This window comes from Piliocolobus tephrosceles, chromosome 11 (genome assembly GCF_002776525.5).
Source record: "Piliocolobus tephrosceles isolate RC106 chromosome 11, ASM277652v3, whole genome shotgun sequence".
NCBI classification, from domain to species: Eukaryota; Metazoa; Chordata; class Mammalia; order Primates; family Cercopithecidae; genus Piliocolobus; species Piliocolobus tephrosceles.
The window spans coordinates 44,924,210-44,949,115 of record NC_045444.1 but is presented as its reverse complement, the minus strand read 5'-3'; the positions used below and the strand labels follow the sequence as shown (position 1 = coordinate 44,949,115).

Sequence of the window (24,906 nt, the reverse complement as noted above, 5' to 3'; positions counted from 1 at the left end):
CTCCATCCAATCAATGCATTTCAGGTGTTGTGGCAGAGAGATTTTTGGGGGTGGTGGTACAAGACAGGAATAACCCTTAAGGCACAATAAAGGCCTCCGCAAGGAGTTTTTACATTCACTTCATTTTAGTAATCCCCATTTCCCTTTCCTACGTCATGTAATTTGTGCAATTTTTTTTTTTTTAGATGGCTATTCATATGAAAAGGAAGCAATAGAAAATTGGATCAGCAAAAAGAAACGTACAAGTCCCATGACAAATCTTGTTCTTCCTTCAGCGGTACTAACACCAAATAGGACTCTGAAAATGGCCATCAATAGATGGCTGGAGACACACCAAAAGTAAAATTGTTGATAGTGTATTGTTTATATTTTCAGTGGTCTCATTTGAATGATTTACAGGTAAATATTAATCAGACATTATTAAAAGCAAAACAGGAAAAAGGTAAACTTAAATTTAGTTACCTATAAAAATTGTGAATTTTCATTCTTTAAAAACACATGGACTTACTATAAAAGCCTTTTTGTACTAGTGAAAAAAGTCTTCAGCTATGTAGAAATAAAGTTATACTTTAAATTGCAGTGCCCTAATTTTTAAAAATTCCTCTTAATATCATTCCCAACAGTGCCCACATTTATTCTTGTTAGATGTAGGTCATCTCTATAACTGAAGATTGGACTACTCTAGAATAATAGATGTTTACATTCTAGTTAATAGCCATTTATTCAATAACTCTTTGGAGCCCTTTTAAAGAGAATTTGTAGCAAAATGGTTGTAGATTGTTTATGATTAAATTGAGAAAAATCACTTCAGATGTTTAAGCAATTTTTTTGGATTTTAAGTTTTTAGGATAAGGATTTTCTTATATTCCAAACCTAGGTACGGGTTAGGTGAAATGAATCCTGAATAGGTTGACTTTGCTGAAATATATGAAGTGGCAAACTCTAGCCTCCCTTCAGAATGATTAAAAGTTCTCACATATAATTCAAGCTGGAGTGACTATACAAAGGCATCTTTACACAATAGCCTGATATGTTCACTCCAGAAAAAAACTTCAGGTTCAGGAAGTGAAGGTGGTGCTAACAACTTCTTACTTGCCTGTCCAAAGTTGTTACATCTGGAAGCTATCCGCAGGAAGCTTGTTAGAACTGCACCGTCAGTGCAGGCTGGGTCTCTGGGCCTGCACCCTTCTTTGCACTGTTACCCGCAAAACTCGCAATGGAGAATTGTTCAAGAATGTTGAAACTTGCAAATAAAAAGGGAAAAGCAATGGAAATATAGGAAAAGGCTGACTACGCATTTTATAACCTCATAGCTAATATGCCGCATGTTCACAGAAAAGCAGCAAGCCTTGCTAACACAGAAATCTCCAAACACCATTTCTTTATAATTCTTTGTCAACATTTTAACTTAGTGTATTACTAAACTTTGTTAACCTTTATGTCATAACTAGGATTCATGATAAATGGTTCTAGACAACTATTTTTTATTCATATGACATGCTTCTCACATTCTTACTATTGAGGACTAGAAAGGCTGGAAGCATGTTCTTGGTGTTTTTCTGTTGTATTCTTTTAGAGTCTCAGTCTGTCGCCCAGACTGGAGTGCAATGGTGTGATCTTGGCTCACTACAACCTCCGCCTCCTGGGTTCAAGCAGTTCTCCTGCCTCAGCCTCCCGGGTAGTAGCTGTGATTACAGGTGCGTGCCATGACGCCCAGCAACTTTTTGTATTTTTAGTAGAGACAAGGTTTCACCATGTCGGCTAGGCTGGTCTCGAACTCGTGAGCTCATGATCTACCTGTCTCACCCTCCCAAGGTGTTGGGATTACAGGCGTGAGCCACCAGGCCCAGCCGTTTTTCTGTTGTATTGTTTAGGGAAAGTATGCTAATTTCAACAGAGCACTTTTTAAACTTAAAAGAACTTACCATTGGTCCAACTGTCTCTGTTTTGATAAACAGACTTACTTATTTTCTGATGGAGGTTAGCTGTTTTTTAAATAAAAGTTACTAAAATCATTCAAAGTCATTGCTAGAAAATGCAAAAAGGCATTTTTAAAAGAAGTGTTAAGGTATTTTGCTTTTTTTTTTTTTGGAGACGGAGTCTTGCTGTGTTGCCAGGCTGGAGTACAGTGGCATGATCTCGGCTTACTGCAACCTCTGCCTCCTGGGTTCAAGCGATTCTCCTGCCTCAGCCTCCTGAGTAGCTGGGACTAAAGGCACACACCACCACACCCAGCTAATTTTTGTATTTTTAGTAGAGACGGGATTTCACCACGTTGGCCAGGATGGTGTCTATCTATCTATCTCCTGACCTCATGATCCACCCACCTTGGCCTCCCAAAGTGCTGGGATTGCAGGCATGAGCCACCACGCCCAGCCAGTATTTTGCTTTCCTTTATACTTTACCAGGATACTTTCTTGTAAAACAAAACTACTGAAAATTAAGATGCCAATAATTTACCTAACTGACACACCTCTTTTTGTATAAAGCAAACCAAAGCTGAACAACTCTCTTCCATATAAGCAAGCCAAAACCATCATCAGTAAGAGGGAACACGACACAGCCCCCATGCTGGGCACTCCAGACCCCACTGTTTGTTTGTTTGTTAGTTCAGGGCAATGTGGAGCAGCAATACCTACCCACCACCCAGTTTTGTCCGGACTGACCATTAGCTTTCTATGGATGTGTCACTTCTTCCTGGCTGGGCCAAGTACCTCACTTACCTTTACTAACTATATATCAAAATCACACTGTACGATAACTTACGAGAATATTCTTATTAGCTCTTTTACAGGAAAAAATCATCTAATGACAAGAATTATGTATTAGGCGATACTTTCCTTCCCATCCCATTTTTGTTTTTAACCTTCCATTAAATATAAAGCTCTAAAGGACTGAAACTACTTAGTCTTGCTAGCAATAGCAGTGACTAGATAATAACCTGAAGTATTATGATGTTTAAGATTCCAAGAATGTTATCACAATACAACACAGTTTAATGTTCTCTCTCTCATATTACTTTGAAAAGTGTAGGCATAAAGACAAACATACTTTTAACTGAAAGATAATACAAATGTGTTAAAGAACAAACTGTCATAACAGTGTTCAGTGTATTGCCAAAGTGTTTGAGAACTGCAGTAGTAAAGATGTCCTGCTGCCAGTAAAAACAGACACCAAGATGTCTTGAAACACATAGGAAGTATATATTGCTTTCCTGCATGCTTGCTTTCTATTTGAGGCAAAAAGACTAATTTGGCCCTTGAGTATTATGGAATTTCTAGCAGCTGTCACCCTTATTCTGAAATTATAAAACAAAATTAAATATGCATTTTGTAGTGTTAATATAAAATATGCTTTTCACTATTCCCTCTAGGGTAACAAGGATTAAAAGCAACAGAGATAGCTGTCATCAGGCTGTTCTCTTCTTATCCACTGACTCATTTAGTGCAGAACACATTCTATTAATAGTCTTTATTCCATATGGAAAAGTACAGTAGTTGTGCAGAAACAAAACTAACAAAAGAGTAAGACTTTCACAAATATTAAAGAAAATAAATAAGCCATAGTAGTTACAGCAAAACTCATGGAAAGCCTATAAAAATGATAAAGCTGTCCATACGAAGTACAATTGTACACACAGGAACAACCATTGAAGAATGACATCAGAGGTTCCTATTTGTACAAAACCATAATGATGTTCACAGGAACTTCATTACAACGACTCATTTTAAAACATTCTGCAAATATATAACTTCCTTCTCCTCAATTTTAGAAAATAAATTTCACATCCCAACATATAAAACAAATACACTCCTACCTCTCTCAAATTAGCATTTTAACATCTTCCAATAAGACACCATTTTCATATAAAAATACCTTTAAACCAAGGTTCATTCCTGTACCTTATCTTTACAAATGAATTAATACATCAGCTTGAACTTAAGTAGCACCTCAAAGGTGTTCATATAAATGAGATAAAGTGCTGTTACTGGTATACTGTTAACATGCCGTAATAATACATCATTCAGTGCAATAACCAGCATGGATGAAGCTTATAGAGAACATGCAAATCATGACTGGGGTTTTCTTTTTTGTTTTTAGATTAACTACATTGAAATAGTTCTATTTACAAGTCTGAATAAAACTGGGCTATTTAAATATATACAACATGTGACTATAAAGTACTAATTGTACAACAAAACAAAAGCAACAACCAGTCCTACCTTTAGTATCTAAATTAAATATTGTCCTTAGAGGAGCTTGGAAGGATTGTTCCAGAGCACTATCATTGTTAAAAGCAGTTTGGAAACCAGGTGAGAGCTAACTTTTAAGCGCCACTAAAAATGCTGGTCTTAGCTAAAATTTAGCTTGAATCCACTTGACCACCAATCATGATTCCAAATGGCTTATACTGTTCCCAAATATCAAAAACACCTTCAAGCACAAATGTAGCTTCCAAAAAAAGGTGCTATAAAAATATATGAATAAGAACCATAACACAGAAATAAGTGTTTAATCCCTTTATAGAAATTGCTATGAAGGGAACAATACTTAGGTGTTCTTATATTTTGCTTAAAAAAATTGGCTGCGTTTACAGTCACACTTATATTTAGCTAGAAATCACTCAGAACTTAATTTTTATGTATATATTAAATGGGATTTGACTCAATGGAACTGTAACTGTAAAATTCCATTGTTTCCAGAATACATCCCTCGGATGTACATCACTTGGGCATGAGTTAAACATGTCACTCTTTAACAACAGACACATTTATTCTCTAAGTAGGTACTATGATTTTACCGCATAGCAAAGGCAAGGAGGAAAGTGACAAAAGCCAAACAATTTCGTAAGTGAAAGTCATTAGTTAATGTCTTCTGGGCTGTCTCAAAATTTTAAGTTGATATAGTTTTCAATTCTGTTTAGCATTCTTATTTATGGTGACTTCTAGCTATGAAAGAAGTTTTATCCCACATTTTATATATATCAATGGTATCAGATCCACCCCAAAGGGAAAAAAAAGGGCTAAAAAATAATTTTTCTGATGAAAAAACTATTTAATTTACCACCAGGATTAAACACACTTTTCCCAATTCCACAAATGGAGCTTTCTTAAGGCTCACACATTTGACTCTATGAATGATCGCTTTGGTTTGGCTGCAGTGAGGTGGCTCCTGTGGGCTTCATTACTGATATGAGGCTGCTGTTTGGAGATACTTTCCTGGTACAGGTGAGAAACAGTCTTAGTTATCCTGTTCTCTTGACAGTGGACTGGCATTTGGCACTTGTTTTCTTCTAGCTCCTTCACCTGTGCCCCATTGTGGACACTTGCACCCAGGGTAGAAACGGAACAGGTTTTGGCTTGGTTATTACATCCTCCCGCTTGCACGAGGGAGGGCTTCTCAGTGGCAGCAGACTGCAGGCCAGCTGCAGATGTGTTTGTCAGCAGCCGCTCTGGAGCCGGACAGTGCCAGGCGCGGCTTGCAGGATTGCTCTGCTGTTGAAACCTCGCAGTCTTATCCATGATGCCCATGAATGGCGTGTTGCGGGGTCTGTGCTCCGCTGTACCGCTCTGAACATGGGTTACAACCTTGTCTTTAATTCGAGTATCTGGTCCTTGGACCTTGAAGCCATCTGAAAAACTGCTGCTCGAAGTCAAACTGCTGGTTGAACTTGACATCTTTATGCTGCTGGATGGAGAACCAGAAGAGCCTGAGCTGGTGAGGGAAGCTGGGTGTCTCATGTCGCTGCTGGTCGCCAGCCCACCTTGGTTTGCAGGGGCTGCGTCCACAGGCATGGAGGAATGAGACAGAAGCCTCTCTGTGGTTTTTGTCTTACTTGGTAAAGGGTGCGCAGAGCCACTCTCACCGCGCTGCAGGCGGACATTCTGGCTGGGGCCCAGCCGATCCCCAAAGTGGCCACAACCAGCTCCGGTAGTGAAAGTACCTGTTCCCTCTAAATGCTGGGTTCTGCTCCCAGCAGGTGTGGCAGCAATTCTCCCTGGCATGGGACTCGGAGGAGGGTTCTGAGAAGAGATCTGAACTTTTGTGCTGCCATTTCTCAAGGCTGACTGGCCAGAGCCCAGGTGCTGGCTGGTTTTCACGATCTGGGCCTGCTTGGAGGGCTGCAGGACCAACCCTGGCTGGGCAACAGGCTCTCTCAGGGGCTTGCCGATTCCTGCCCTGCTCTGTGGTGATACCGGCCTTCCTTTGGACTGTAACCCCTCTTGAAGGTTTCGGATATATGGGGAAGGGACAGATGAGGATGGCTGGGATCTGGGAGTCGGGGAAACAGATTCTTCCTGGGGAGAAGTTTCTTCCTCTTCAGTCTCCTCAGGGTGAAAGTGGTCACTTAAGCCAGGGGTTGGGGCGTCCTCTTCGTTCTCGGAGTCATTGGGTGGAGCTGGTGGCAGTCCCTGCTGTTTTTGCTGTTGACTCCTCTGGAGTTGCTTGCACTCCTCTTCTACACGGGCCAGAAGCCTCTTGATTTCCTGATTGGTGGGACAGAGTTTCACAGCCTCTTGCAGGTCAGCGAGAGCTGCCACGAATTGCCTTCGTAGGAAAATGTAAGGTAACATTACAAGTTACACACAAACATGCTCAGAGTGTAACTGTTCTTAGAAGAACTGTGCTCAAAGGAAAGAGAAGGTAGCAAGTGAGTTTTGAACACTTAAAGTGGTGGCCAGGACCCATTTAACCAGCCCAGAGTTACTCAGCTAAGTGGCAGTGCTAAATTCTAATCTAGATGGGTGTGACTCCACAGCCCTGCTCTCCATAAAGACCACTGGGCCAGGAATAAGGGGAAGCATGAGTCAGTGGCGCCAGAATCCTTTTAATATTGTTACCATCCCGTGGTAACACCGTGCCCACCTCTCATTCAACAGGCTTATATCACTCTTCCCCTCCCCTGAATTTCCTAATGCCCCTAGTTGGCAGTTTCCCTGAAATACGGACTAAACTAGGTAGGAAGTTCATGTTGCAGTAAGTTTCACCTGGGGGGAAGGGTGGGAAGGAATAATTACTGAGATGTCAGGAGAAAATAGAAGTTTACTCATCACTGATCATGTCCACTGCCATGCCTCTTGGAAGCAGGTAGTAATACTAATTCAGTATTTAAAAGGATGAGAGGCACCTGAGCCTCTCTACAGCAAAACCTCCCCAAATTCAACAGGCAGGTTTGATCCCACAGGAAAAAAGTCTTCTCTACACACCAAGATAACTATGGACAGTACCTGCTGTTTCTCTTCGCTCTTGCTCTGGCATAAAAGGCTTCATAGGACTTGGGCTTCATTTCGAGAGCCTTGGAAGCAAATTCCTCTGCCATGCCAAAGTCCTGGTGTCAACAAGAAATACAGGTATCAGAAGCACTGTGGACACAAGACTATGGGAAGCCCTTCTGGTTTTGTCAGAAAGGGTAGAAGCGCCCTAAGGCACAGCCAGAGAGGGAGGAAGGGAAAGGTCTGTTTTCTGTTCATTTTTGAAGTGAGGAGATAATGACAGTTGATTAATATCATTAGGAGAATAATCCACTACAGGAAGCAGTGGTAGGAACAGTGCCCCCAGAAGGCCAGAGGGTGGAACCTCACACCCCAGTGGAGGGGCAGCCTCAGAGAGGAGTGCAGACGCTGCATCCATTCTGGCAGCGGGGCACAGAAGCGGGCAGCTCAACAGACTGGGGCAGGAGGATGCAGTTAAAAAAAAAAGGTAGGAAGTACAACTGAAACAGATCTACTAGTTACAAACTGACTATGAGTTCCGCACAACTGGTTACAAATGAGTTCCTGGCAGATCCTCTGAGCAAACCTAACAGAAGGCAGGCCCACCACACTAGGCTTGGGTTGGACTCTCCTGAATCTGGGGATGGCAGTACCAGCAGCATCACTGTTGGGAAGCTGCAGAGGAGCAATCTGCATTTGCTTCTCATCACTGAGGCCAAGGAAATGAAACCCAAGTGCATTCCTTCAACATCATGCGAGGAGCGTAGCAGCAGTGACCAAACGATGGTCATGGATAAGAGCTGGTTCCCACATGCCAGGTTCACGTAAATGTACAAACAAATTGGACAGGAGGGCCCAGGATTTGGTCTGGAGAAGGGCGGGCCTTCACCTCTGGGGAAGGGCTCTGTTGCTGGAAGACTGGGTTGGAATAAAGGGGCACAGCTTACATTTGTTTTTCTTCGGCATCGAGACAGATTGAGATAGAGGGAAACTCTTAATTCATTGAAGGGTCTCATGTCCTCTCCGAATCCTTCTCGAGGAAACTTCCTTAAGGCATACTGGTACCTCTGGGCTGCCTCTTTCATTTTTCCTTTCTAGGATTCAAAAATCACAAACATTTGTCCTTTTTCAGAGGCTCTAAGATGAATAACCTCCCACACCCAGAACACCCTGGGGAGTTTACTCCCCGCTGCAAACCCATGACAGAACATTGAAAGCATCCAAATAAGTGTCAAGGTGGGAGCTAGTTCACTAACTGGGCTGATGCACGTGGGTTTCACTGTCCTCATACGCACCCACATCCTGTGGTTACACTGTGAGAAAGTCTGTAAACTGCTAGATTGATAACTATCAAACTTAATGCATCAGATTATCTTCTAGTATGTATTTTTGAAAATTATTTCAAGAATGATCTCACATCTAAAGATATTTTGATGCTAAGCATAACAGAAATCAGATGAAAAAACTGATCCTATTCCTAGGACAAGTAGCCTCTTGTAGATAAACCTAGAGAGCTTGCTGCAGAATAATTTTTCTTCTAAGAGGAATTAAACCATGGGATTTAAAAATCAGAACAGCACCACACATCATTTTCAAAGCTAAAAAAATCCATTTGCTCAGTCAGTCCCACTGCACAGCAGGTATGAAGCCTGGTGAAAATGGCTTCGTATTTCTGACATAATTGCCTACCAAAATCCATATTAAAAGCACTTCAAAGCCACAACAATACACACTCTCAACTCAATTTCAAACTGATTCCAAGCCAGGAACCTGCTGGGTCATGCTATATTGCCTATTTATTTGTTACTATTTAAAAAAAAATGAGAAGGAAAAAATCTACAACATAGCAAGTACAGCTGCCTAACAGTAAAAAGGATTAACATGGTCATAATCTAGTTTTTCCCCTATAATCTTTTAATTCTGTCTGATCACAGAGCTTCAAAGAATAGTGACCTATGCAAATGGCCTGCATATCTATCTAAACCAGGGGTTGGCAAACTATAGCTTGGAGGCCAAGTCTGGCCAACCACCTGTGTTTACAAATAAAGTTTTATTGGGACATAGCTGTGCTCATTCACTCTGTGCTATCTGTGGCTGCTTTTGTGCCCCCACAGCAGCACTGGGGAGTTGTGACAGAGGCCACACAGTCTGCAAAGCCTAAAACATTTACTGTCTGGCCATTTACAGAAAAAGTTTGCTGACCTCTGACCTAAACTGTTGTCTTATTTGGAAAAATTTAAAGTGAAGTTTATTGATCTGAAAATCGTATTTCCACTTCCAAGGGAAAATGGAAAAAATTAATTCAGTCTCCTGGGTAACTGAGGTGTTACTTGACTATACTAAGCAAAAATATCTCTAAAAACAGTTTCAAATTCTAGAAATTCATAGATATTAAAAATTAGATAGGAAAGGCTTAGGAGACAGAATGACCCTTTTCTTCTAGAAACATCTGCTGGGTGTTCCTCTCCCACATCTCATGACGGTGCCTCAGCATGGTGTTCTGAACTCAGAACATGAAAGGCTGAGGAACCTCCTCTATGACGTTCAGTTGACCTAGAGGTGACTTGGCTTCACGCATGGCTTCAGACAGTAAGCATCACTACAACCTCAAGGATTAGCTCAGAAATAATGGCTCTCAGGCACAAAGAGAGGTGCTTTCTACCTTTAAGATTCTGCCGGTAAGATATTAAGCCAACAATGTGGGCCTGAAGCCAGGTCAGCACCTCTTGGCACTTTTTTTTTTCTTTTGAGACTGAGTCTCACTCTGTTGCTGAGGCTGGAGTGCAGTGGCAGGATCTCAGCTCACTGCAACCTCTGTCTCCTGGATTCAAGCAATTCTCCTGCCTCAGCCTCCCAAGTAGCTGGGATTACAGGCAGCTGGCTAATTTTTGTATTTTTAGTAGAGATGGGGTTTTGCCATATTGGCCAGGTTGGTCTAGAATTCCTGGCCTCAAGTGATCCGCCCACCTCGGCCTCCCAAAGTGCTGGGGTTACAGGCGTGAGCCACCACACCCAGCCACCTTTTGGCACTTCTATTACATGGATTCTGTGCAGTAGCACAGCTATGGCCATTATATACCCAGTTAAGAGCGTGCTCCGAGGCAGTTTCAATGGCAAAGAAAAGGGCGGCACCACTTACTTTGTACATCACATTTCCTTCCTCCATTAATTTCTGTAAAAGTATAATCAAGATATCAGGTTTGGAAGTGGCCATCGCCCAAGCAGCATTTCCTGCAAAACAAACACGCATTCAGAGGCACTTCAGAGGCCCCGGGGAAAGGATTCCAATTCCTCCACGGCCCCACAGCTGGAGGTCAGCACCAGCAGGAGCCCAGCTGCAAGGACCACAACACGACGAGGGAGGGAGCAGGACGCCAGTGAGGCTCAGTTGCTAATCCTTTCCACTGACCTGGGCACTCGAATCTGTCCTTGTTATTTTACTGAAAAAAGTAATGAGAAACAAAGGCATCCGAGCAGCGAAGACCCATCCGTCCCTTCCGAGTGGGATGTGGGGGAAACTGATTAAATGAGGCCTCAGCACAACCTCCTCAGTTCCTGCAGCAGCCACTGTGCAGGCATGTGTTCTCAGCATGCAGTCCCTGTGCCCTGTCACCGCGCTCTACTCCCAGATGTCATGGCTTCTCTCTCCTACCCTGCAGCTCAGCCACAACCTCTCTAACCCCTGCCTGAACTCTCGGGACACTGTGGGAGGAGTGCTGAAGAGCACAGCCCTGGAGCTAGCCTGCCAGGTCCCCATGGCGAGTACCACACAGCAGTCCTAATGGAAGCCATTTAGCTGCTAGGTGCCTTGGTTTCCTCATCTGTAAAATCATGGGATTGTCACTGAGACTTTCAGGGCTGTGGTAGGGATTAAGGCAGAGGGTGAAACTGCTTGGATAGTTCCTGGCACTGTTCACTGCTTGACAGTACTAGTGAATAGCATTTTCCTCACAGTGCCCTACCCAGAGCTAATCTTGACCAAGGGCCCCACACATCGAACCAAAATAGGGACCCTCCCCACATCTGGAATGGTGTGTTGTGTCAAAGCCAGCCACGTGAAAAGGGCTTTCCCTCCCATGATCCTCAAGTATCGTCCTAGTTTGTCTCCATGAAATCATACTACTACTTCTTCACAGAAACTTGCTGTGGTGGCCACTTCCCCACACAGCTGACTGGTTGCTCTAGAAGAGTGGCTCAGCCTCCGCTGCTGCTCAGAGTCACCCGAGGAGCTTTCAGCAGCACCGCCCAGCCCCACCCCACAGCAAGAGGCTGGGCCAACTACTCTCTGGCATGGTTCCTGGCCACTGATACCACTCCAGACTGTCCTTCAACGCCAGTCTCTGCTTTCTACACCCTCTGCCAGAAACACCGTGAGCTACTTACACATTGTGTATGATGATGATTAAGTGAGACTGAGACAGAGAGATCTGCAAACATCTGACATCTTACTTCCTAACCTGGCAGCAGGTCACTCTCTGTGCTCTCTAGGCTTCTATAATTGGGAGCTCACCCCTCCTCCTGCTCAATGGAGGCAGTGCTCACTGACCTAATTTGGCTCCCTTTCTGAGTAGCGCCACCACTACGGACGTGTTTCGGCAGCCGATGGCTCTGTCCAAGGGCCGCATCCCGCTGTGGTCCACATGCTCAATCACGGCTCCCTTCTCCACCAGGTACAGCACCTGCAGGGACAGCAGAGGCCTGAGCAGCAGCTGGGGGCAGGAGTTCAGGGGTGCACATGAATTTGGCGGGGGGCAGTTTTAGCTTCAGTCTGATTTTAGATGCCTATGCCTATTAAGGATCCTAGAACAGAAAGTGGACACAAAAGAGAGAAGAGGAGCTGCAATCCCCAACTAAAACCTTCACTGCTATCAGGGATGAGAAAGCAGGGGACACGCTGCCATAGGTGGGTGTGTGCACACATGCGTGATCTGTCGTCTCACACCACTCCCCAGGTCACAGAGATGGGACACAGTCACCTTTGCATCTCCAATGAAGTAGGCAGCAGACTTCTGCAATGAGCTCCAACAAATGAGCAGGCCACAGCAGTGGTGACTTTAGAAATACTCAGACCCACACAACCTGAGCATGGCAGACTGTTAAGATTGGCAGCTTGGGACTGGATGGACCCGAGTATAATCCATTTCAAAGATATTAGAAGGAAATTGGGAAAGTAAAGATGGCAAGTTTGATACCACAGTACAAAGACTGATTTGATGTGATAAAACAGCTGTCACTTGAACTAAACCGGAAACAAGAGGAAGAAACACTGTGGTCACTCAAATTTCTCCATTTACTGGAGCCATTTTAGCCTATAGCCATTTTTTAGCCTGTGGTTATTTTAGATTCTCATGTGGATCTAAAAAGATATGCTTCCTATCATCCACCCCACTATTCAAAATGACACTAAGTAGAGGGATTATCTATATAAAGAACTAAACCCAACTACAAAAACCAAATAACCTCATCTTTAGAATGGGCAAAGGACTTGAATAGATTTCTACAAAAATGATCAACAAGTGGCCAACGAGCATATGAGAAGATGTTCAACTCATACCCATTATGATGGCTACTATTAAGAAAAAAAAAAAAAGCTACTATAAAAAAAGCACCAAGACCCAGACATGCAGGGCCATGGCTTCCACTGCCAGGTTTGCAAGCACCTGTCTCTCTAGCTAGTCCTTCCACAAGTACTGGCTGGGCACGATGGCTCACGCCTGTAATCCCAGCAATTTGGGAGGCCGAGGCAGGCGGATCACCTAAGGTCAGGAGTTCAAAATCAGCCTGGCCCACATAGTGAAACCCCATCTCTACTAAAAATACAAAAATAAGCGAGGTGTGGTGGCACACGCCTGTAATCCCAGCTACTCAGGAGGCTGAGGCAGGAGAATCGCTCGAACCGAGGCGGCGGAGGTTGCAGTGAATTGAAATTGCATCACTGCACTTCAGCCCGGGTGACAGAGTGGGACTCCATCTAAAAAAAAACAAAAAACAAACAAAAAACAAGTATTGGTGATGATGTAGAACAATTCTGGAAAACTTGTGCACTGTGGTATGAATGTACAATGGTGCAGCAGCTGTGGAAAAAACATAGGGCGGTTCCTCAAAAAATTAAAAATACAATCACTGTATGAGCCAGAAATTCTGCTTCTGGATATATACCCCAAATAACTGAAAGCAGGGTCTTGAATAAATACTTGGCCACCCATATTCATTGCAGCATTATTCACAATAGCAAAAAACATAGAAGCAACCTAAGTGTGCACTGACAGATGACTGGATAAACAAGATGTGGTATATACGTACAATGGAGCAATATTCATCCTTAAAAAGGAAGGAAATGCTATTCTAACACACGCTACAACATGAGCGAACCTGGAGGACATTATGCTATGTGAAATAGGCCAGTCACAAAAAGACAAATACTATATGATTCTACTTATATGCGATCTCTAAAGAGGTAAAAAACTCACAGAGACACAAAGTAGAGTGGTGGCTGTGATGGGCTGGGGGAGGTGGAGAGTTGTTTAACAAATACAGTTTCACCTTTGCAAGACGGAAAGTTCTAGATACTGGTTGTACAACAATGTGAATATACTTAAACTACTGAACTCTATATGTTTAGAAATGGTTAAGGGTAAATTTTATGCTATGTGTTTTTCCCACAATATTAAAAAAATGATGTTAGAATGCTAAGTTCCTTCACTCTTCTCTAATTTTGATAAACTACAGAATGTGGAAAGGTAGCTGAAAAATAAGTGTAGACATGTGAGATTTAGTTGAGTATGTTTTTGAAAACTGACATGAAGTAGAGTTTACAAGGTATTGGAAGTTGATACCATTTAACTCTGACAGCGCTGCCTTCAGAGGTGCAGCGCCATGGCTTCCACTGCAGGGTCTGCAAGCACCTGTCTCTCCAACTAGTCCTTCCATTAGATGTATTGAACTATTGGAAACTGGTAACTCTCATGTAGCTGACTATTTCTCTGGCACCTACTGGGTGCCTAGGGCATGGAGCCTGACAAAATTACAGTTTCTGCCCTGAAAGACATTTCAGAGTTCTCAGTTTATCAAGGTTTTATTCCTTCAACCCTTGATTAGACATGGGCATTTGGCAAAGAGATAAAGATAGTGTCCAAAGCTTTCCATATTATTTTTAGGCAATGCCATATTACTTTAAAAACAACCAGTATATGTACAGGATGAAATACTATGCAGGCTTTAAAAGAAGGAAATCTTGCCATTTGCCACAACATGGATGAACCTGAAGGACATTATGGCTAAGTGAAATAAGCCACGCACATAAAGAGAGCATGATCTCACTTATATGTGGAATCTAAACAAGTTGAACTCACAACAGAAGCAGAGAATAGAAAGGTGGTTACCAGAGGCTGGGAGACAGAGGGACCTGGGCAAAGGGTAGGCACTGGTCGAAGGGTACGAAGATTCAGTTAGACAGGAGGAGTAACGTCTGGAGATCTGCATAGCACTGCAACTAGAATTAATAACTTTAAAAAAAGTATTTATTTAATTTTATTTTATTTTTGGAGACTGAGTCTCACTCTGTTGCCCAGGCTGGAGTGCAGAGATACGATCTTGGCTCACTACAGCCTCCACCTCCGGGGTTCAAGCAATTCTCATGCCTCACCCTCCCGAGTAGCTGGGATTACAGGTGCCCGCCACCACACTCAGCTAATTTTTGTATTTTAGTAGAGGTGGGTCGCTTGATCTCGAACTCCTGACCTCAAGTGATCTACCCATCTTGGCCTCTAAAAGTGCCGGGATTACAGGCATGAGCCACTGTGTCCAGTCAATACTGTATTGTTTATTTCAAAACGGCTAAAAGAGATCTTAAATGCTCTTACCAAAAAGAAATAATATTTGGGTGATAGATACATTAATTAGCCTGATTTGATCATTCCACAATGTATACATGTATCAAAACATCACACTGTACCCCATAAATATACACAATCATTTGTCAATTAAAAATAAAACTTTGTCTGGGCATGGTGGCTCATGCCTGTAATCCTACCATTTTCAGAAGCCAAGGTGGGGAGATCACTTGAGCCCAGGAGTTCGAGACCAGCCTGGGTAACATGGTAAACCCATGTCTCTAAAAATTAGCCAGGTGTGGTGGTGCATGCCTGTATTGCCAGCTACTCAGGGAGCTGAGGTGAGAGGATCTCTTGAGACCAAGAGAGCAAGGCTGCAGTGATCACACCACTGCACTCCAGTCTGGGCAACAGAGCAAGACTCTGTCTCAAAAATTAGTAATAGGCCAGGTGCAGTGGCTCACACCTGTAATCCCAGCAACCTTGGGAGGCCGAGGCAGGTGGATCACGAGGTCAGGAGTTCAAGACCAGCTGGCCAACATGGTGAAACCCTGTCTCTCCTAAAAATACAAAAATTAGCTGGGCATGGTGGTGCGTGCCTGTAATCCCAGCTACTCAGGAGGCTGAGGCAGGAGAACTGCTTGAACCCAGAAGGCGGAGGCTGCAGCAAGCTGAGATCGTGCCACTGCATTCCCACCTGGGCAACAGAGCAAGACTCCATCTCAGAAAATAATAATAATAATAATAATAATAATAATAATAATAATAATAATAATAATATAAATTAAAAACAAAACAACTTTTAAAAAAAGCAACCAGGTAGTCATTTGATTAGTCACTTACCATATATAAAAGTACTTTCTAAATGATCTATGCAAAAGTTTTATTTATATGGATGACTGAGAAAATCACGTATGGACGTATATACGCATATTCACGTATGTGTCTATTGTATGTGCTGTTTGTAAGCAGGTATTTTTAAGCTTTTATGAGTTGACTAAAATCCTAAGTCCTGGAATAGATTGCATATCACAGAATTAGAGAAAAATGAAAGATCCCCGACAAGACACACACACACACACACACACACACTGACGACCCTGAGACACAATCTCATGCAGGCCCTGGAGTGAGCTGTTCACTTCCTGGGGTTTCTTTCCAATGCAGGTGGAGGTGGGGAACACCTGCTGGTACTCACAGTCTCGGCATCACCATAGAAGGCGGCCAGGTCCAAGGGCGTGCGGCCATTCTTGTCCATCTGGTCTATCGCAGCTCCTTCTTCAACCAGATACTGGACCACTGCCCTGTGACCTTTCAAACAAGCCCAGCTTAATGCTGACAGACCCTCTTTGTCTAGAGAAGAAAGGGCTGCACCTGAAAGGAAAGCCCATTCACAGAACATGAACCTTATGAGATGACAAAGACAGAAAGCAAATAATTGCACACCTGCAGAACACCTGGCCTGAACCGAGTGTCAGTCAAGCACTGTAAAGGGCAACACTGGCCAGATGGGCTGGCAGAATGGTCATCGCTGCTGAAGAGGAATACCAGGCACGTGGCTGTGTTGCCTATTCTCTCTACTGTGTATCAGAAAATTTCCATAACAGCCAGGCGCGGTGGCTCACGCCTGTAATCCCAGCACTTTGGGAGGCCAAGACGGGCAGATCACGAGGTCAGGAGATTGAGACCATCCTGGCTAACACGGTGAAACCCCGTTTCTACTAAAAATACAAAAAAAATTAGCCAGGCGTGCACCTGTAGTCCCAGCTACTCGGGAGGCTGAGGCAGGAGAATGGCATGAACCTGGGAGGCAGAGCTTGCAGTGAGCCAAGATCACGCCACTGTACTCCAGCCTGGGCAACAGAATGAAACTCCGTCTCAAAAACAAAACAAAACAAAAAAAAAAAAAAAAGAAAGAAAGAAAATTTCCATAACAGAAAACTTAGAATTTGAATCAGAAAGCACTGAATGCATCTGCTAAAGTTCTCTCTCTGTGTCTGTCCAAAAGAAACCTTTGAGGGCATGATGCTGCTACCTTTTGAAAGGAGGAATTCCACGGTGCTCAAGTGCCCTTCACAAGCAGCCACCATGAGGGGCGTCCGGCCTTGCTTGTCACTTAGGTTCACATCACAGCCGCGTTCCAACAGCAGTCTAACAATCTGGAAGAGACACTTGAAATTACCATCCTCCTGCTGCCTTTTCAACCACACCTGCTATACCCAGACAGGTTTCTCAACCTTTAAAAGTAGTCAAATGACTTTCTTTCAAAAATCCCTAAGTTGTGTGAACCACGGGGCCTGGAAAATCTTTCCACTGTATTCCTTTGAACAGAATCTTTTCCAAAATATATGCTCTTTTCAACATGCTCAATTCATTGCTATTATCTACTAAATGTACACATACCAGACAGAAATGGTAATCTGGGGGAGGAGGGATGCCAATCACAATCTACAAGGACAAGACAGCCACAGGGGCGTGGGAAAATGAAGCACAACTCAGGGGGGCAAGCAGCAGTCACGGGGTCCCCCACGGGCACTGAAGCTAACTAAGTACCTACAGCTGAGTGCAGGGCAGGAGGGGGTCGCAGAAAGAAGCTCGCCCACTACACACCCAAGCCATGGGCTTTCCTAAGATGCAGCACTGGCGGATGGCATGCCCTTTGGGGAAGGCAACTTTTAGCAAAGCACCCTGAGAATATTCTCAGCCCTAGAAATACGCCTTTCAACCAGGCATGGTCATAAGGTTGGGGAGGAAAAAACCCCATAAAACCAGACAGGGTTATCCCACCACCACCATCCCAGCAGAAACTGCTTCACCCACAGCTTAGCCCAAGTTTTTCCCCAACACATCACCTGTTACATGGCCGCAGCAATAGGAGGTGACGCATTCCCACTGCCTTCTTGCTTGTTATCCACTAACAAATGCTTTCCAAACTTCCCCGTGACTTAGGACACAGCAGAGCCAGGAAAGGATTAGCCAGAGGATTACGGTGAAGCAGTGTGGGTGACAGGGAACAGATGGTACAAATCAAGCTCTTAGGAATGGAAAGGGGAGAAGAATCCTGCCAGGAAGCACTCACAGCTCCTACCAAAGGAGCCAGCAGGCATCGGCAGAGATGCGATTCCATGACCAAAACTTTGGTCTAGAGCATTCTTCTTTGTAATGGTCATAACATCCTTTGTATCTGTAGTGTATGTGTAACCTGGTGCTAGGTGAGGGGTAGGTATGTGGTCACTGTTTATGAAATGAAGGAACAAGGATCCCCTGGCTCCCTTGAATGAACCACAACAATGGATCATTCATAGTAAAAAACAAAACAAAACAGAAAAACAAAAAATAAAACCCAGCCTGAATCAGTGCTGGACCAGAGGGAAACATTTTCTTTTCCAAAGAGCACAAAAGAACTGCTCTTCTTCCAAGTATGTTGGACAAATGCGTCCCAAAACTACAACACGTATGTTAGAGCAAGTCTCTTGTTACCACGATGAGTCCACCCACTCCACCTCCCTCCGCAGCTGAAGGCAGTGGCTGTGTCTCTGACCTGAATAGCTCGGCCCTGAGCAGCCTTGCTCCCCAGCCTATGTGGCCAACTGTGTTATCTTGTCAAACGTGTGGCTCTATCAAGTAATCCCGATGGCCCAGAAGCTGAGGATGGGGAACAGACAGGTTCAGGGGAGCTGCATGTGTTCTCAGGGGAGCCAGGCAATAGTGAACTCCATCTTCACTCATTGCTTCCGAAGCATTCAGGGGCCCCCTGAGTACCTGCCAATGCCCCTGGCGTGCTGCACAAAACAAAGGTGGAACCCCTCTCCTGTTTGTCTGCGACACAGCAGCTCCACGCCCCAGCAGCAGCTCGCAGACCTCCAGCTTCCCTCTTCCTGCGGCAGCAGTCAGGGCTAAAGGAAAGTCACATAGAGGGGAATCTGTTAGCATGTGGTAGAGCACAGATGGCCAGAAATTCTTTGACAGTTCTCTCTGCCATTAGGAGGTAGGGTCTATATGTCCTCCCCCTTTGAACCTGCAGGGGCTCTGTGACAGCTTTGACCAACAGAACACAGCAGAACCAATTCTGTGTGAGTGTCAAGGCCCAGGTCCTAGGAGATGGGCTGCTTGTACATCCTTGAACACTCTTTCCTGGAGGCCGGATGCCATGCTGAGAGGAAGCCCAAGCAGTCCTGTGGTGAGACCCATAGAGAGAAGAACTGAGGCCTGGGCATGGCTGCCAGTTCCAGATGGGCTTCCAGGAGACAGCCAGCACCAGCCGGCCAGCCACATGCATGTGCCATCTGGAAGGGGATCCACCAGCCTGGGTCAAGCTGCCCCAGCTAAAGCCATGTGAGCAGAAGTGAGTCATCCCCACCATGCCCGGCCCAAACTGTAGATTCAGAGGTGGCTAAGTTTTGTTTCTGTTTTTCACAGGAACAGATAACCAGAATACAGTGCAACACAAACACAGGTTGGTATTATTGTCTAGTTTGGCCTCTTACCCTAAAATCATAAAATTTCATTCAACAAGAACAATCACTCAGGCAGTCTAGCGTGCATGTCACTCCCCCCTCGTTAAAGAATCTCCTTAACAAGTCAAGATTCAGGGTTAAGAAAGTCAAGAAAGAAAAGAAGATCCAACTGTAGAGGGCCGGAGTGAACACGCTGGCTCAGAGGCAGTGAGCTGTCGAGGCGGTGCTGCGAGAAGTCAGCTAAGGATGAAAGAAAAACGGCATGCAAGGAGAGAGGACAACGAGACTCATGGCACTCTCCCATCAGCCTGGGCCTCCCCACTCCCCGATTCTTAATTTGGGGGTAATAGGCAGGGGGTATAGTTCGAAGAGTTGCTTCTGCTCATCGCGGGAATCACTGTCTAGAGAGGAGGACGGAGGAGGTGGCAGAAACCACCCCAGGCCAGGACGATCGGCTCTTCAGTGGGACCAGAGGCCAGCAAAGGGCTGAGTGGCGAGGGACGGCTGTTCTTCTGGAGGGAGGGAGGAGATGGAGCGTGGCGCCCTGGTTCTATTCCCAGCACATGCCTGGGATGACCCTGTTTCTAAATATAGCCTCCAACCTATACATTTCCAGTTTCCAGAATAGGGAAGTGGACAGTCTCTTAAAAGTCAGTCAGGCAGACAGACCTCTCAGGCTGAAAATGGGGCAACACAGAAACAGGCCTTCAAAAGGTGTGGTCCACATGCCAGGGAGCCTACGAGGAGCACCCAGCCCCATTAGTAACCAGGCTCACTAATGAGAGACGGATGTGGAACAAGAAAGCTCACACCCTGCTAGCGGAAAGGCGCACGGTGGCTGCTCTGGAAAACAGGCTGACCCTACGAGTAAGTTGAAGATGGGTGTAACCCCCGCACCCAGCAAACCACTTGCAGAGATGCACCCCGCAGGCACTCTCAGGGTGCACCAGAAACACAAGCAAAAATGCTCACCGCACCCCGGGCTGCAAGCAATCCAAACAACCATCATCATCAGCAGCAGTAGGCTTCAAGAAAGTGGCACAGTCAATCAGCAGAACACTACATGTCTACAAAAATAAACACCATGTGGCTAAACACGACTGACCAAGTCAGTCTCACAAACTTAACAAGGATTCAAAGAAACCAAACCCAAAAGAAAACATAGAGGACTTTGTTCATACACAGTTCAAAAGCAGAATGCTGTGACAGCCGTCTTGTGAGAGGGTCACCTGTGGGCTTCCGATTAGCAAGGGTGGGACCTGGTTTGTCTCCTGTGTACCTTCTGAGCTCGGGTCTCAGAGCTAAGCCCTAGGAGCCAAGGGCTCAAGGATGCTGGTGTCTGCACACACCCCTTTGTCTGCCTGTCCTCTTTGACACCCCTCAGGGCAGCTAACAGATGCCTGCTTCCTCTAGTTCCTACAATAAAGCCCAGGGAAGCTGGGAGTCTGTTGCTGATTTGTGACCTCCTCTGGTCACACCAGTCAGCATGGCCATGGTTTAACCTCCAGGAGCCACATACACAAAAGGCGGCAAACCAGTTATCTCCCTGCAACAAACTAGCTACCCTACTAAACAGTCTCTACAGACTGTCCTCAGGGCCATGGTGCAGTGTGGCTGGCGACCTCACCTCTTCACATGTCACAGAGAGGTAGCCACATCTGTCCCATGGATCACCTGAGCTCCGTGTTCAATCTGGGGCCTCGTCAACGGAAAGTGAGGGAGTGAGTGTGGGCAGCAGGCAGTCCTGGTCTTGTGGACCTAAGGATGTAAAGGTCAGGCCCAGGATGACTGTGGAGAAAGCATCCCCTTCCTCCATCCTTCCAGAAGAGCAAAGCAGCTCTCACTTTGCTTCTGGTCCTCAGTCAGTGTGGAACTCATCAGTGAAGGGACCTTCCTCAGTGGCCTCATCATAGACCAGCCCCTCGTAAGAGTTTACACAGCAGCCCAGGGAGCTCAGGGCCAGTCTGCAGGCCTGGCCGATTCCTCCCACGCCCTATTCCTCACCACCCAGATGACGGCCTGTTTCTTTTCAGAAAGGAGGCCACCACGTTTCTCCAGAAAAATGCGTTTAAAGGGCTCTGTCCTGATGGATGTCCTCAAGCCTCTTGATCTATGTTTGCAGCAGACAGCACTAAAGCAGTGGGGGACCAGCGGAGGTAACAAGTCAGGAGCTGACTCCCAGCTCCCCAAGCCTTGTCTGAGCACCAGAGAGAGCAGGCATCTGCCAGCTGTCAAGATGCTCTGACACCTGATGCTACAATATTTTTCCATGAGGCATAACAACTTCAGTTCTCTGTGGTAGAACAGTCCATCACATGCACTGGGACATGGTCCCTTGTAGCTCTTCAAGGAGGTAGCTGGTAAGCCCAGCCAAGGTCCTCATGAGAAGTCAGTGCTGGCACCAACATGTGTGTTCAGTGAGTCATCCTAGTGGAGGGCACAGGGGGCCTGTGCACCATGGTTCTCAGAAAGTGAGAGACTGCTCAGCTCTGGAGTCCCAAGGTCCAGGATGTAACACAGCACAAGACACCTGAAGACATGATCTAGTCTCAGTTGCTATGTGTGACCTTGGCAAATCCTCAAGGTCTGTGAGCTTCAGTTTTCCCACGCAGAAAGCTAAGGAGTTGAGCCTGACCAGAGTTATGAAAAGGCCAAAGTTTCCGCAAATGCTTAGTCCTCATTTCATTCTTTAAATGCACCTTATTTAAAATTTTGTAATAAACACAATACCCCCCCCCCACCCAACCACCACCACCTTTGCAGTTACTAAATTCTTTCTTTTTGTTTTTGAGACAGGATCTTGCTCTGTTACCTAGGCTGGAGTGCAGTGGTGCAGTCTTGGCTCACTGCAACCTTTGCCTCCCAGGTCCAAGGGATTCCCCTGCCTCAGCCTCCCGAGTAGCTGGGATTACAGGCACGAGCCCCCATGCCCGGCTGATTTTTATATTTTTAGTAGAGACGGGGTTTCACCATGTTGGCCAGGCTGGTCTTGAGCTCCTGACCTCAGGCGATCTGCCCACCTTGGCTTCCCAAAGTGCTAGGATTACAGGTGTGAGCCACTGTGCCTGGCCGCTATCACTAAATTCTGATACCTTGGGGCCCAGCGCATTACCATGGGTGTCCAGAATAACTTACCACTGGGCAGTCCTCATAATAGTGCTTTTCCTGTCATCTTTCTAGTTAGATAATTTCTTAGAACTACAGGAAGAGCCGTTCTTAACAACAATTGCCATCTGCATCACTGATCTGGATGACGAAGTGGATTCTTTCAAGACAGTGCAACCAGAACAAAATATTGAAGGGCACGGATGCTACAGCTGATCTGGACTGCAGGTACCATTCATATTTGTGTTATGCAAACAGGCCCATTGCCCTTCCTGAGCAGACATTTAATCTCAGTACGTCAGTATGTAAAACTGACATAAATACCATTAACAGGATGGTATTTATGTCAGTTTTACATACCGACACACAGAGACAGAGGTGGGAGGCGGTTCCCATACCTAAAATGTTTGGAAACCAGGGTCCAAGGTGATCCTATCTGTACTCTGAGAATCTACACAAACCAGTTCTGGTCCCTGCTGTCCTGGGAATTCCCGCTGTAGTCTCTTCCTGCCACAATGATAATGTTAATGATTCCTACTAATATAAGGCTTGGGGTACTTTTATATTGTGAGAGACCAGAATATGCCACCCCAAAATACACCTTTTTGCATAAAGATTTTGAGCTGATTATTTTGAGATACTGAAGACACAGGAGGGATTCCAAAAACAGAGAAGTTATCCTCTTGTAAGACAAAATTCAAGGGTGTCTTCCTTTCTATACCAAGAAGAGAAGGATGACTACATGACTAGAGACTTCTATCAATGAAAAATCTGGCTCACAAACCTTACCCTTGTTAACCGCTTTTCTTGGGTACCTCCCCATAACTGGCCTTCCCCACACCATTTATCTTTGTTTCAGGGGATTTTTTTTTTTCCTTTGAGATGGTTTCTCACTCTGTCACCCAGGCTGGAGTGCAGTAGCACAATCTCAGCTCACTGCAACCTCTGCTTCTCAGGTTCAAGCAATTCTCCTGCCTTGGCCTCCCAGTTAGCTGGGATTACAGGCGTGCACAACCACACCTGGCTAATTTTTGTATTTTTAGTAGAGGCGGGGTTTCACCATGTTGGCCAAGCAGGTCTCGAACTCCTGACCTTGTGATCTGCCCGCCTCAGCCTTCCAAAGTGCTGGGATTACAGGCATGTGCCACGGTGCCCGGCTGGGATGATGGCTTTTAAGCCTAAAATCTAAGCCACCTCTTGGACACTGACTCATTTCTCTGGGTATCTCCCACAGATACAACACAAGATAACAAGATACACCTGCTATTCGACTTCTGTTTGTGTTAATCTGTCTTTCATCGCTGCAGTCTGTCCCAAGAACTGTGAAGGGTAAGGATAAAGTGATTTCTTCCTCTCCTACAATATACATTATCTGGATTGATCTGATCTTGTGATTGTTACGCTGGAAGATCTGGGTATTGAACCACTACCTGGATCTGCTGCTGCTCTGCCATTTTCCTCCAGGCAAAGAACAACTCCCTCTTTCTCTTCTCCCCGGTTAACCAGAAGGAGGAATGAATCAAAACAAAGACACATTGGCTCCATGCAGAGGCAGGGCCCAGGTAAATGCATGACACCATGCAAAGGAATAAACACAGGACTCTTCCATTTGATGAGATCTGAAGCAGCCCATCCACCACAGCATTCTGCTCTTTTATTCAGTAAACAAGTTTCATCTCCATTATAAATGGGGCCTTTAAATCAGGATTTCTGTTGCAGCTGCTGCTGAATTTTTGCAACAGCAGCACATCAGAAATGATAGTCCAGCACTAAAAATAGGGACCTCTGTTTCACAGAGGCATCAGAGAAGCCACAAGTTGGAGCAACTGACAAGGGGCGAGTGTGCCACCCTGGGCATGGCAACGGGGTTAGACTCTGTCCTCCTCCTTTTCCTTCACAACTCTTGCTATGGTATTTGGTGACTTCCTCGAGGCAACTAAAAACCTGTAAGTACAGGCAGACTTTGCTCAGGCTTAAAACAGATCACGTACTACACACAAATTCCTGACGAGGCTCTCGTTTACAAATGATGCAGACAGAAAACAAGATCTGTGTTTTCCTTTTTCTAAGCAGATTGAGTATTCTGGGGCCATCGCTGCAAACTCCTGAGGCTCTGCCATTTTCAGGGGATCTCAAGTTTTAGCAGCCTCAGGGACTTACCAACACCATATACGGAAACAAAAGAGACTGAAGAATAGCCAGCCACATGCTTAAGCAAACAGGACCATGGCTAAATTATGCTCAGGAATTCCAGCTATTCTGCTGCAAAGGCCGACCTCGGGTGCTGCCCACCAGGCT

At 45.1% G+C, this 24,906-nt stretch overlaps 2 protein-coding genes across 10 annotated transcripts in view; one reads left to right on the top strand and one right to left on the bottom strand.

Annotated features, from left to right (window-relative positions):
- WDSUB1 (WD repeat, sterile alpha motif and U-box domain containing 1) overlaps window positions 1-574 on the top strand; it is a 50,872-nt gene extending 50,298 nt beyond the window's left edge. For all 8 annotated transcript variants that reach the window (XM_023217389.2, XM_023217395.2, XM_023217394.3 and 5 more), the window contains one exon: window positions 186-574. In XM_023217389.2, the coding sequence (XP_023073157.1) occupies window positions 186-343 (158 nt within the window). In that variant the 3' untranslated portion in view covers window positions 344-574. The remainder of the gene's footprint in view (window positions 1-185) is intronic.
- A 2,882-nt stretch (window positions 575-3,456) lies between these two features.
- The window catches only part of TANC1 (tetratricopeptide repeat, ankyrin repeat and coiled-coil containing 1), a 135,049-nt gene continuing 113,599 nt past the window's right edge, over window positions 3,457-24,906 (bottom strand). The window contains exons 17-24 of one of the 2 annotated variants that reach the window (XM_023217397.2): window positions 18,809-18,942; window positions 17,082-17,205; window positions 16,245-16,420; window positions 11,761-11,893; window positions 10,354-10,445; window positions 8,162-8,308; window positions 7,230-7,330; window positions 3,457-6,549 (exon numbers count right to left, since the gene is read on the bottom strand). In XM_023217397.2, coding sequence (XP_023073165.2) covers window positions 5,118-6,549; window positions 7,230-7,330; window positions 8,162-8,308; window positions 10,354-10,445; window positions 11,761-11,893; window positions 16,245-16,420; window positions 17,082-17,205; window positions 18,809-18,942 — 2,339 coding nt within the window. In that variant the 3' untranslated portion in view covers window positions 3,457-5,117. The remainder of the gene's footprint in view (window positions 6,550-7,229; window positions 7,331-8,161; window positions 8,309-10,353; window positions 10,446-11,760; window positions 11,894-16,244; window positions 16,421-17,081; window positions 17,206-18,808; window positions 18,943-24,906) is intronic. The other variant, XM_023217398.2, reaches the window with a different exon arrangement.